Source organism: Coregonus clupeaformis, chromosome 9 (genome assembly GCF_020615455.1).
Source record: "Coregonus clupeaformis isolate EN_2021a chromosome 9, ASM2061545v1, whole genome shotgun sequence".
Lineage (NCBI taxonomy): Eukaryota > Metazoa > Chordata > Actinopteri > Salmoniformes > Salmonidae > Coregonus > Coregonus clupeaformis.
The window spans coordinates 33,861,607-33,873,785 of record NC_059200.1 but is presented as its reverse complement, the minus strand read 5'-3'; the positions used below and the strand labels follow the sequence as shown (position 1 = coordinate 33,873,785).

Here is a 12,179-nt window from a genome sequence, read left to right as displayed (position 1 = left end):
TTGCCATAATTCAATGACTTACAGTCACTGCGCTAACGCTACTTAGCATTGGCTCGTGAAACTACCTCTTAACTTCCTTCATACTGGACACAGAGACATAAAAATTGTATCCACGAGTTCATCTGACTCTGGGAATGTAGATAAAAGGCCTCATTGTCAAAATCCCGAAGTATCCCTTTAAGAGTCTGTTGTTCTTAGCCACGATGCATTTACAGTAATATCAAGGCACAGACTTCACTTGATTTCTACTATGTCTCACCAACTATTTGTGGTCTTTATTAAGAGAATGTGACTCCTATCAGCGTTATTGGAGACCTTCTGAATAGTTTTTTATACATCATGCATTTATACCCAATAGATTAGTTGATATTCTGCCTCTTCTCTTTCATATTGCAGTAACTTTCTGAGGGCAACTGTAAGCCGGAGACTGAACGACATCAGTAAAGGAATTGACATTGTCGTGCACATGCTCAGTATGTACCCAGAACTCAACTCGTCGATCAAGATGGAAGTGGGAATCGAAGACTGCCTACACATCGAGTTTGAGTACAACAAGTCCAAGTATAACTCTGTTACCATGGTTTATCATATTTGAAATAAATTGATTGGAAGGCTTGCGATATTCCTGTTTTTGAATGGTGGGCGAGATAACAGAGCTTTAGTGAAACTTCAGTCTCCCTGGTTGAACTTCCCTAAACTCCCATGATAATAGCGTTGTTATATCATATGATTTGTGAGGAAAAACCACCTGAACATAATAGAACATTTGAAGTAGCTTGTGTCGCAATACTATATAAACACTGACCGGTTTGAGGGGAGTGAAACATTGTCATAGTTCTTGTTATTATGACAAAACTTCTGTCAGTACTGATTATTAGCATTTGATGGAAGTGGCTAGTTAAACAAAACCAGCTTGGTTTTCAGTCTCTCCTTGTCCATAGACTGCTTTCAAGGTAAGGATAATAATATGTAAATATGTCATTTTAGCTGTGAACTATCATTTTAACGCAGGTACCACCTAAAATATGTAATTGTGGGGAAGATTTACTTCCTGTTGGTACGGATCAAGATCAGACACATGGAGATTGACATCATCAAGCGAGAGACGACTAGCACGGGCCCAAACGTGTACCATGATAACGACATCATAGCCAAGTATGAGATTATGGACGGAGCACCAGTGAGAGGTGAGTGGCATTGACAACCAGTGGAGGCTGGTGGAAGGGGAAATCTGAGGACGGGCTCATTGTTATGGCTAGAATGGAACTGTATGTTTGATCATTTTCCATTCACTTCATTCCAGCCATTACAATGAGCCCGTCCTGCGGTTTCTCCTTCTACCAGCCTGCACGGTTGACAAGGCTGGATTTACACAAATGCTGGGCATGGGACATGGACTAAAAGCGTCTGACAACATTTTGGGATTTTACAGTGAACTATCACTTTAATAATATGGGTTTTGTCTTTCAGGGGAGTCCATCCCTATTCGACTATTTCTGGCTGGCAATGAGATCACTCCTACGATGAGGGACATCAACAAGAAGTACTCTGTGTGGTACTACCTCAACCTGGTGCTCATAGACGAGGAGGAGAGGCGTTACTTCAAACAGCAGGTACATGCAGTTAATTTGTGGTACATCTCAATAGTCAAGGTCAGCACATTGTTCATTTCAACTCTGTGCATGAGTGCTGTGTAACAGTAGGGCTCTAACAATACATTGATTTGTATTATGGATGTGAAGAAAGGAAACCAAATAGAGGTCCTATCATACCTGTATCACACCATACTGAATCGTAACATGAGTTGTACATCACTATATACTAGTTGGCTGTGTGTTACCTGGGATGTGTTGATTAGCACAACAAAAAAGTAATATTGAACATTCTTACTGGACAGGTCCAGGTAGTCTCTCCCTGTTTCATTCTGTTTTTGTCCATTTGGTGCCTCATTAACACGACCCTGTTTTGTAGCCTTGTTCTAGGAGATCCCTCTGTGGAAGAGGGGGGGCGTAGTGAGGAAGAGCATGTCCCACCAAGCGGCCATCGCCTCGTCCAGTGAAGAGAAAGCCCTTGGTCATGCCCAGGCTAAGGAACAGTAGCTAAGCCCCAGCATAGCCAACAATCCATCGCTTCGTACAGGTGTGTGTCTGTTTGTGTGTGTGTGTGTGCGCACTATGTTGTGTACATGTCTGTGAATCTATGACTGTGAGAAAGAATGCATGTATTTTCACTGCATCTATGAATGTGTGTGTGCTCGTCAGGTCATCTATGAATGAGAGCATGTGCGTGTGTGATGTACAATATGTGAACAGCAGCCATTTTAGTCATATATTTCTAACCTCGCCCCTTTCAACGTCGCCATCTCATCAACAACACTGATGATGTCACTTTCTCCAACAACTGCAGCTGAAAAGGGATGAAAAATGTCACTTTATAATTCAATGTTTGAAGAAATAATGCATTCTCATGGTATATTTTATTAACTTTGAGCCAGGTTTTTCTGCTGTACTGATTATTGTAATGTACTTTTTTCTGCCCTTTGAATTCGTGACAGTTCTGAACTCAAAGCAAGGGTAAAAACAGCTGCTGTTGAGAAACCTTCTTTATGGCATCTCTTAATGAGTACTTGGCTTTGGCAGTTGGACTACTCACTCTGCCCCTACACAGATGGTAACGCGCCGCCGCAACCTTCGCTCTCTCTCTCCCACTACTCTCTCCTCTTCCATCCTATCATCTCTTCCCTCAGCTCAATCCTTCTCCCTCCAATCTCCTGATTCTGCCTCCTCAACCCTCCTCTCCTCCCTTTCTGCATCCTTTGACTCCCTGTGTCCCCTATCCTCCCGGCCGGCTCGGTCCTCCCCTCCAGCTCCGTGGCTTGATGACTCATTGCGAGCTCACAGAACAGAGCTCCGGGCAGCGGAGCGGAAATGGAAGAAAACTCAACTCCCTGCCGACCTGGCATCTTTTCACTCCCTCCTCTCTACATTTTCTTCATCTGTTTCTGCTGCTAAGGCCACTTTCTACCACTCTAAATTCCAAGCATCTGCCTCTAACCCTAGGAAGCTCTTTGCCACATTCTCCTCACTGCTGAATCCTCCCCCCCCCCCCCCCTCTTCCCTCTCTGTGGATGACTTCGTCAACCACTTTGAAAAGAAGGTTGACGACATCCGATCCTCGTTTGTTAAGTCTAATGACACTGCTGGTCCTGCTCACACTGCCCTACCCTATGCTTTGACTTCTTTCTCCCCTCTCTCTCCAGATAAAATCTTGCGACTAGTGACTGCAGGCCGCCCAACAACCTGCCCGCTTGACCCCATCCCCTCCTCTCTTCTCCAGACCATCTCCGGTGACCTTCTCCCCTACCTCACCTCGCTGATCAACTCATCCTTGACCGCTGGCCATGTCCCTTCCGTCTTCAAGAGAGCGAGAGTTGCACCCCTTCTCAAAAACCAACACTCGATCCCACTGATGTCAATAACTACAGACCAGTATCCCTTCTTTCTTTTCTTTCCAAAACTATTGAGCGTGCCGTCTTTAGCCAACTCTCTTGCTATCTCTCTCAGAATGACCTTCTTGATCCAAACCAGTCAGGTTTCAGGACTGGTCATTCAACTGAGACTGCTCTTCTCTGTGTCACGGAGGCTCTCCGCACTGCTAAAGCTAACTCTCTCTCCTCTGCTCTTGTCCTTCTAGACCTGTCTGCTGCCTTTGATACTGTGAACCATCAGATCCTCCTCTCCACCCTCTCCGAGCTGGGCATCTCCGGCGCGGCTCACTCCTGGATTGCGTCCTACCTGACCGGTCGCTCCTACCAAGTGGCGTGGCGAGAAGCTGTCTCCGCACCACGTGCTCTCACCACTGGTGTCCCCCAGGGCTCAGTTCTAGGCCCTCTCCTTTTCTCCCTATACACCAAGTCACTTGGCTCTGTCATATCCTCACATGGCCTCTCCTATCATTGCTACGCTGACGATACACAACTAATCTTCTCCTTTCCCCCTTCTGATAACCAGGTGGCGAATCGCATCTCTGCATGTCTGGCCGACATATCAGTATGGATGACGGATCACCACCTCAAGCTGAACCCTGGCAAGACGGAGCTGCTCTTCCTCCCGGGGAAGGACTGCCCGTTCCATGATCTCGCCATCACGGTTGACAACGTTGTGTCCTCCTCCCAGAGTGCGAAGAGCCTTGGCGTGACCCTGGACAACACCCTGTCGTTCTCCGCTAACATCAAGGTGGTGACCCGATCCTGCAGGTTCATGCTCTACAACATTCGGAGAGTACGACCCTGCCTTACACAGGAAGCGGCACAGGTCCTAATCCAGGCACTTGTCATCTCCCGTCTGGATTACTGCAACTCGCTGTTGGCTGGGCTCCCTGCCTGTGCCATTAAACCCCTACAACTCATCCAGAATGCCGCAGCCCGTCTGGTGTTCAACCTTCCCAAGTTCTCTCACGTCACCCCCCTCCTCCGCACACTCCACTGGCTTCCAGTTGAAGCTCGCATCCGTTACAAGACCATGGTGCTTGCCTATGGAGCAGTGAGGGGAACGGCACCTCCGTACCTTCAGGCTCTGATCAGTCCCTACACCCAAACGAGGGCATTGCGTTCATCCACCTCTGGCCTGCTGGCTCCCTTCCTCTGCGGAAGCATAGTTCCCGCTCAGCCCAGTCAAAACTGTTCGCTGCTCTGGCACCCCAATGGTGGAACAAGCTCCCTCACGACGCCAGGACAGCGGAGTCACTCACCACCTTCCGGAGACATTTGAAACCCCACCTCTTTAAGGAATACCTGGGATAGGATGAAGTAATCCTTCTAGCCCCCCAAAAAAAAAAAAATAAAATAAAAAATTGTTGTAAAGTGGTTAACCCACTGGCTATAGGGTGAATGCACCAATTTGTAAGTCGCTCTGGATAAGAGCGTCTGCTAAATGACTTAAATGTAATGTAAATGACTCAATGGACATGCAAGACCTCTTAAGGCCTGGTTACACCTTGCATTAACATGTGGTCATCATCCGATCAACTGTAGCTCAGTTGGTAGAGCATGGCGCTTGCAACGCCAGGGTTGTGGGTTTGTTTCCCACGTGGGGCCAGTATGAAAATGTATGCACTCACTAACTGTAAGTTGCTCTGGATAAGAGCGTCTGCTAAATGACTAAAAATGTAAAAATGTAAATGATCAGATCACTATCTGATCAAGGTCTGTGGCGTACCCACATGGCATTAAAATTGGTCTCTTATCCGTCCACTGGATGTGGACACTGGACGCATGTTAGTGCAAGGTATAAACATGGCTTTAAAATCAGAATGCAAAATGTATTTTTTATCAATCGAAATGTCATGCAACTTTAGATGCACACCAGCTTAGGGAAAATGGCATTTGAATTGTCAAACAAACTATTTGAATAAAACATTTAATTCCATTTGAATTCCATTCTATCATCAAACTTAACATTACATTCCAAGCTTTGTGTCATTATCGGTAGATGCAAACATAAAAGGTTTATTATTATTTAATTTTATTTCTTTATGTATTTGATCTTTTATCACCATTATACATGTTCTTGGTTTGTCTAGGTGGCTTATGTCCATTAACATTGGGCGAGTTCGTTTTGCATGGCCGAGTGTGGTGACACTAATGGTTTCTCGGAACTGATGGCTTCTACGGTTGCGTTAGGATAGTTAACATAACAGGTTAGGAAAATTAATGTAACGAGTTAGCGGCAGGTAGCCTAGCGGCTAAGACTGTTGGGCCAGTAACTGAAAGGTTGCTGGTTCGAATCCCCGAGCCGACTAGTTGAAAAATCCCTGTGCCCTTGAGCAAGGCATTTAACCCTAATTGCTCCTGTAAGTCTCTCTGGATAAGAGCGTCGGCTAAATGACTAAAATGTTAGGAGAATTAGGTGGTTAGGAAAAGGGTTAGGCTTAGCCAGAATGTGGTACTCCATCTAACCGTAGAAGCCATCAGTTCCGAGAAACCATCAGTATCACCTCCCCGGGTAGGCAGAGTTTTCTAATTTTAGACCATTCCATTGGTCCTGATGAAATCACCACCCACCCAAAACAAACTCCCCCACTACTACTGCTGGTAATACAAGTGTGGCAGATTTTGGTGTAACCTTTCCAACTGATGAACTGAATATAAGATCAATTTAATACCATTCTTTTTTATTTGTAATAGATCCACATTTTGCTAAATCAGTCTTAGTTTTCTGTCTGTAATTGGTTTGAAAAGTACTTAGAAAACATTACCAGCATTAGTTCACTTTGTGCCTAATGGTTAATTGCCAGATGGTTCTAGTTCAATTATAGAAACATCATCACAGCTTATTTTTCCTGTAATCTCCAACCATTTTACACCAGGTACTTGACTTCCGGTGTGAATGCACTGAAGTCCTCATAACGTGTGCCTTCACTGTAGGGCACTGTAATATTGATTGGGAAAAATATGAAGAAACAAAGAATGTGTCAGAGTATGCTTAGTCTTTTGGAATGGTGTTTTGTATTATGCTCTTACTAGACTTCAGATTCAATCAGATTCACGCTAGCCGACTCCCGCATAGCTGTTGTTTTTAAGGTGTCGGAGGTGGAACTGGGTTAGAGCTGTCAAATCCACAAGCGTCTCCCGGGATTATACCTATCGTGGACATTGCCATTGGCTGCACATAGTCACATTAGTATAAATCCCATGAAGCCGTATATTCTCATTCTGAACTTCTAGCACGAGTGGGATGGGTGTGGTTTCGTGACGACGACCACATTAGCAGTTGGTCACCAACTGACATATTACTTAAATAAAAACAATGATCTGCCATGCGGGTACTGGTTATCGCGGGTTAATCCTGAAGTGAATGAATCTTCATGAATTTTACAACCCTTTTTGGGCACCTGATAAATTAATTGAAACTGTATTGTCCATAGACATGTGGGTTCATTAAATCCTATGGACTGGGCTACAGCATCTTTAAAAGTGCTATAAAACTCCCATGTATTATAATTATTACTGCTGTTTCTCAATGCGAGCTTCATTTGTAGCTAGATTTACTTGATAGTGTCCCCGAGTCTTAAAGGTAACACTATGTATGGGTTCCAAATGGCACGCTATTCCCTATGTAGTGCACTATTTTTGACCAGGGCCCATGGGGCAGTGCACTATATAGGGAATAAAGTACCATTTGGGACAGAACCTATGAATCTGTAAACACTTTAAAGGGGCACTTCTCTACTTTTTATCAGCATACTGTATTCGGGTTAAAAAGTGGTGAAGTGTCCCTTTAACCTTCCATAACCTGGCTTGTCACTTTTGGTGTGAAACGCCAGTTAGTAGATATTGCAAATTATCACTGTGTATCATTTGAGAGATTAACACTTTGCTTTGCAATAGGTTCAATTTCCGAATGTGCTTTATCAATGCTAAACAAAGGTTCTTAAACATATTAGAGAATGATGGATTTAATTCAAAATGACTGAAAAGAAATGTACATAGATCAAAAATAAATATATCAACAAAGTCATCATACCAACCTTTTTAAAGCTACAATCTGCAATTCCAAAAACAACATAATATCCATCCTGCCGCTTATTGGCCTACACACAATACCCCATAATGTCAAATTGGAATTATGTTTTTCGAAAATTGTACTAATTAATAAAAAATGAAAAGCTGAAATGTCTTGAGTTAAGTATTCAACCCCTTTGTTATGGCAACCCTAAATAAGTTCAGGAGTAAACATTTGCTTAACAAGTCCCATAATAAGTTGCACGGACTCACTCTGTGTACAATAATAGTGTTTAACATTTTTGAATGACTATCAGTTGGTAGAGCATGGCGCTTGCAACGCCAGGGTTGTGGGTTCGATTCCCACAGGGGGCCAGTATATAAATAAAAAAATAATGTATGCACTAACTGTAAAGTCGCTCTGGATAAGAGCGTCTGCTAAATGACTAAAATGTAAAATGTAAATCTCTGTACCCCACACATTCAATTATCTGTAAGGTCCCTCATTCTTGCAGTGAATTTCAAACACAGATTAAACCACAAAGACCAGGGAGGTTTTCCAATGCCTCTCAAAGAAGGGCACCTATTGGTAGATGGTTAAAACATTTTAAAAGCAGACATTGCATATCCCTTTGAGCATGGTGAAGTTATTAATTACACAGGCGTCCTTCCTAACTCAGTTGCCGGAGAGGAATGAAACCGCTCAGGAAATTCACCATGAGACCAATGGTGACTTTAAAACAGTTAGAGAGTTTAATGGCTGTGATAGGAGAAAACTGAGGATGGATCAACAATATTGTAGTTACTCCACAATACTAACTTAATTGACAGGAAGCCTATACAGATTAAAAATATTCCAAAACAAAAGTTATCTTTTAGTTGTATTTTGTGTTTCTGTATTTGAAAATATTTATCTGATTTAAAAGAGAGCCTAAAATTCAGTCATGTTTTTATTAAATGCCTGGCTTGCTCCTCTCATGATGTGAAGCACAAACATGATCACTAGGGGGCAGGCTTGCATGCACTCATTGTTAGATAGACCTTACTCTCATATTTCTGTAATATCTTTCCACCCATTCAAACACAGAGGATGCAAGTAGTCCAGGTAGCTCCCTCTCATCTCCTTCATCTGTAATGAGGAAAGCTGGTGAAAGCAAATATTTCCACATATCCTGTGACTCCAAATTAGTATAAAGGAAGAAAAGGAGACAAGCAAAGAAAGCCACTGTTTAAGATGCACCCTAAAGTGCATGCATTGCACTGTAAGTGAGCGTCCTTAGTCCTGACAGAGGCTGGTTGCTAGAGGAGATGGACAGTTTATTCTAAAAGGTTGCTGATGGAACACTAGTCAGTCAGTGGCAGCCTTCTAACTCATCCATGCTAAGGCTATTGGTACTAATTGAGCAGCAAATGCTGCTGACCGATGCATTTTGATCAGTTGAGGAATGAAGTCATGGGGAAAAAGTGTACTGTGTTCTTCAGGCAAAGCCCACTTATCCACCGGCCTGTTGAGCTACACACTATTAGACTACGTTCCACCCCAGAAACTTGAACTGCAGCCACATTGACACATTCTTAACGTTGGAAACCAACAGTGGATGTGTATGGTCTTCCCTGTATTCGATTGCACATTAGGGTTCTCCCTATTCAATCAAAACTGCTATCCAGGTGTTGCCGGCAATGTAGACAAAAAGGATTTGCTCTACTAGAAAGGCCCAAAAAAGGACAATAGGCCAACTATTTATATTTTGTTGCATTACAACCTGTAATTTAAATGGATTTTTATTTGGATTTCATGTAATGGACATACACAAAATAGTCAAAATTGGTGAAGTGAAATGAAAAAAATAACTTGTTTCAAAAAATGCAAAAAAATGAATAACGCAAAAGTGGTGAGTGCATATGTATTCACCCCCTTTGCTATGAAGCCCCTAAATAAGATCTGGTGCAACCAATTACCTTCAGAAGTCACATAATTACTTAAATAAAGTCCACCTGTGTGCAATCTAAGGGTCACATGATCTGTCACATGGTCTCAGTATACATACACCTGTTCTGAAAGGCCCCAGAGTCTGCAACACCACTAAGCATGGGGCACCACCAAGCAAGCGGTACCATGAAGACCAAGGAGCTCTCCATACAGATCAGGGTTGGGTTATAAAAAAATATAAGAAACTTTGAACATCCCACGGAGCACCATTTTCATCGGATGTTTTTCATCGGCAGGGACTGGGAAACTGGTCAGAATTGAAGGAATGTTGGATGGCGCTAAATACAGGGAAATTCTTGAGGGAAACCTGTTTCAGTCTTCCAGAGATTTGAGACTGGGACGGAGGTTCACCTTCCAGCAGGACAATGACCCTAAGCATACTGCTAAAGCAACACTCGAGTGGTTTAAGGGGAAACATTTCAATGTCTTGGAATGGCCTAGTCAAAGCCCAGACCTCAATCCAATTGAGAATCTGTGGTATGACTTAAAGATTGCTGTACACCAGCGGAACCATCCAACTTGAAGAAGCTGGAGCAGTTTTGCCTTGAAGAATGGGCAAAAATCCCAGTGGCTAGATGTGCCAAGCTTATAGAGACATACCCCTAGAGACTTGCAGCTGTAATTGCTGCAAAAGGTGGCTCTACAAAGTATTGACTTTGGGGGGTTGAATAGTTATGCATGCTCAAGTTTTCTGTTTTTTTGTCTTATTTCCATGGCATCTTCAAAGTGGTAGGCATGTTGTGTAAATCAAATGATACAAACCCCCCAAAAATCCATTTCAATTCCAGGTTGTAAGGCAACAAAATAGGAAAAAGGGTAATGCATTTCTAGATGGTAAAGCTCCTTGAGTTTTATGGTTTGTTTGATTTTACGTTATGCAGCTGACACATTTTAGAGGAACTGTGGCTCCCTCGTCTCGCAACCACGGCAACCACCTCTAGTGCAAAGCTCAGCTGTGCGAGCCAGGTTTCCATGGTAACGGGGATCTCTGTCAGAAGTGCTGTTATTTTTTTTACTGTTGTAGTGGGGTGCAGAAGGGGGGTTGAGGCTGATAATGGAGAGTAATTACGTTGTTGGTCAGTGTTGATTCCACATGAGAACCATGAATCAAATATCATCGAAGAACATGCGGTGTGTGAGCTGAATCCTGGACAATGAATATAGAACCGTCCTGTCACATCAATAATGTAACAGCTGGATATTTTATAATGACATAAGACACTATCCACTCCACAGTTAGTCCTGTAAAATCCTATTTTTACCAAAGATTGGTAATATGTTGACAGTAATAGACATTTTCTCACACAAAATAGACATATCTTGCCCCTCAAACTGCTTAAGTGTGGAGCCCTCTAATGGAAGAATTACACGATTTAAACGTGTAATGAGTCTGTCTGTCTGTATGATGTCGTGCCTCACACACCCCCTTCTACCGCAGCAGGTGGGCACAGTGCCTCCTGAGTGATGATGTCATTTCTGCCATTGAGCTTGGCAGAGTTCCCACTCTCTCTCTTACACTCTCAGTTCTGCATGGTTCCAACCACTCACACCCTTTTGCTCCTTCTCTTCTTTGCTCTCTCTCTCTCTCTCTCTCTCTCTCTCTCTCTCTCTCTCTCTCTCTCTCTCTCTCTCTCTCTCTCTCTATCTCTCTCTCTCATGGTTCCTTTATCGCACTCATTTACACTCGCAAATCCACTCTCTTCACACAAGACAGTTGTTGAAGGTTAAATTAGTGCCACTCATAACTCGCTGAGTTGCCATATATCAAAATGGCAATCATTTTGAAACGCTAAATACAATGGGTATCATAAGTATTCACCCCCCTTCAATGTTTTCACATTTTGTTGCGTTACAAAGTGGGATTGAAATAGATTTAATTGGGATTTTTTTGTCATTGATCTACACTAAATACTCCATAATGTCAAAGTGAAATGAAAATTCAACACATTTTTACAAATTAATAGTTTTTTAATAACTAAAACATAGTTGTTGCATAAGTATTCATCCCCTTTGTTTAGGCAAGCCTAAAGTAGTTCTGGAGTGAAATCTGGCTTAACAAATCACCTAATACAGTAAGTTACAAATCAAATCAAATCAAATCAAATTTTATTGGTCACATGCGCCGAATACAACAGGTGCAGACATTACAGTGAAATGCTTACTTACAGCCCTTAACCAACAGTGCATTTATTTTAAACAAAAAAGTAAGAATAAAACAACAACAAAAAAGTGTTGAGAAAAAAAAGAGCAGAAGTAAAATAAAGTGACAGTAGGGAGGCTATATATACAATAGAATAAAGTGACAGTAGGGAGGCTATATATACACAGGGGGGTACCGTTGCATAGTCAATGTGCGGGGGCACCGGCTAGTTGAGGTAGTTGAGGTAATATGTACATGTGGGTAGAGTTAAAGTGACTATGCATAAATACTTAACAGAGTAGCAGCAGCGTAAAAAGGATGGGGTGGGGGGGGCAGTGCAAATAGTCCGGGTAGCCATGATTAGCTGTTCAGGAGTCTTATGGCTTGGGGGTAGAAGCTGTTGAGAAGTCTTTTGGACCTAGACTTGGCACTCCGGTACCGCTTGCCGTGCGGTAGCAGAGAGAACAGTCTATGACTAGGGTGGCTGGAGTCTTTGACAATTTTGAGGGCCTTCCTCTGACACCGCCTGGTATAGAGGTCCTGGATGG

At 42.9% G+C, this 12,179-nt stretch overlaps 1 protein-coding gene across 1 annotated transcript; it reads left to right on the top strand.

The window, feature by feature from the left end:
• The first annotated feature begins 203 nt into the window (after positions 1-203).
• LOC121574232 (vacuolar protein sorting-associated protein 26B-like) lies at positions 204-2,099 on the top strand. The gene is made up of 5 exons (XM_041886860.1): positions 204-214; positions 397-561; positions 1,012-1,187; positions 1,471-1,613; positions 1,983-2,099. The coding sequence occupies exons 1-5, from the start codon at positions 204-206 to the stop codon at positions 2,097-2,099; spliced, it is 612 nt and encodes a 203-aa protein (XP_041742794.1).
• The last annotated feature ends 10,080 nt before the right edge of the window (positions 2,100-12,179 follow it).

What these genes read in the sequence shown, in the direction of transcription:
- LOC121574232 (XM_041886860.1), top strand. An exon ending in TTTGAGTACAACAAGTCCAA is followed by an intron (nt 562 to 1,011) that starts GTATAACTCTGT and finishes ATTTTAACGCAG; the next exon opens with GTACCACCTAAAATATGTAA. An exon ending in GGCGTTACTTCAAACAGCAG is followed by an intron (nt 1,614 to 1,982) that starts GTACATGCAGTT and finishes GCCTTGTTCTAG; the next exon opens with GAGATCCCTCTGTGGAAGAG.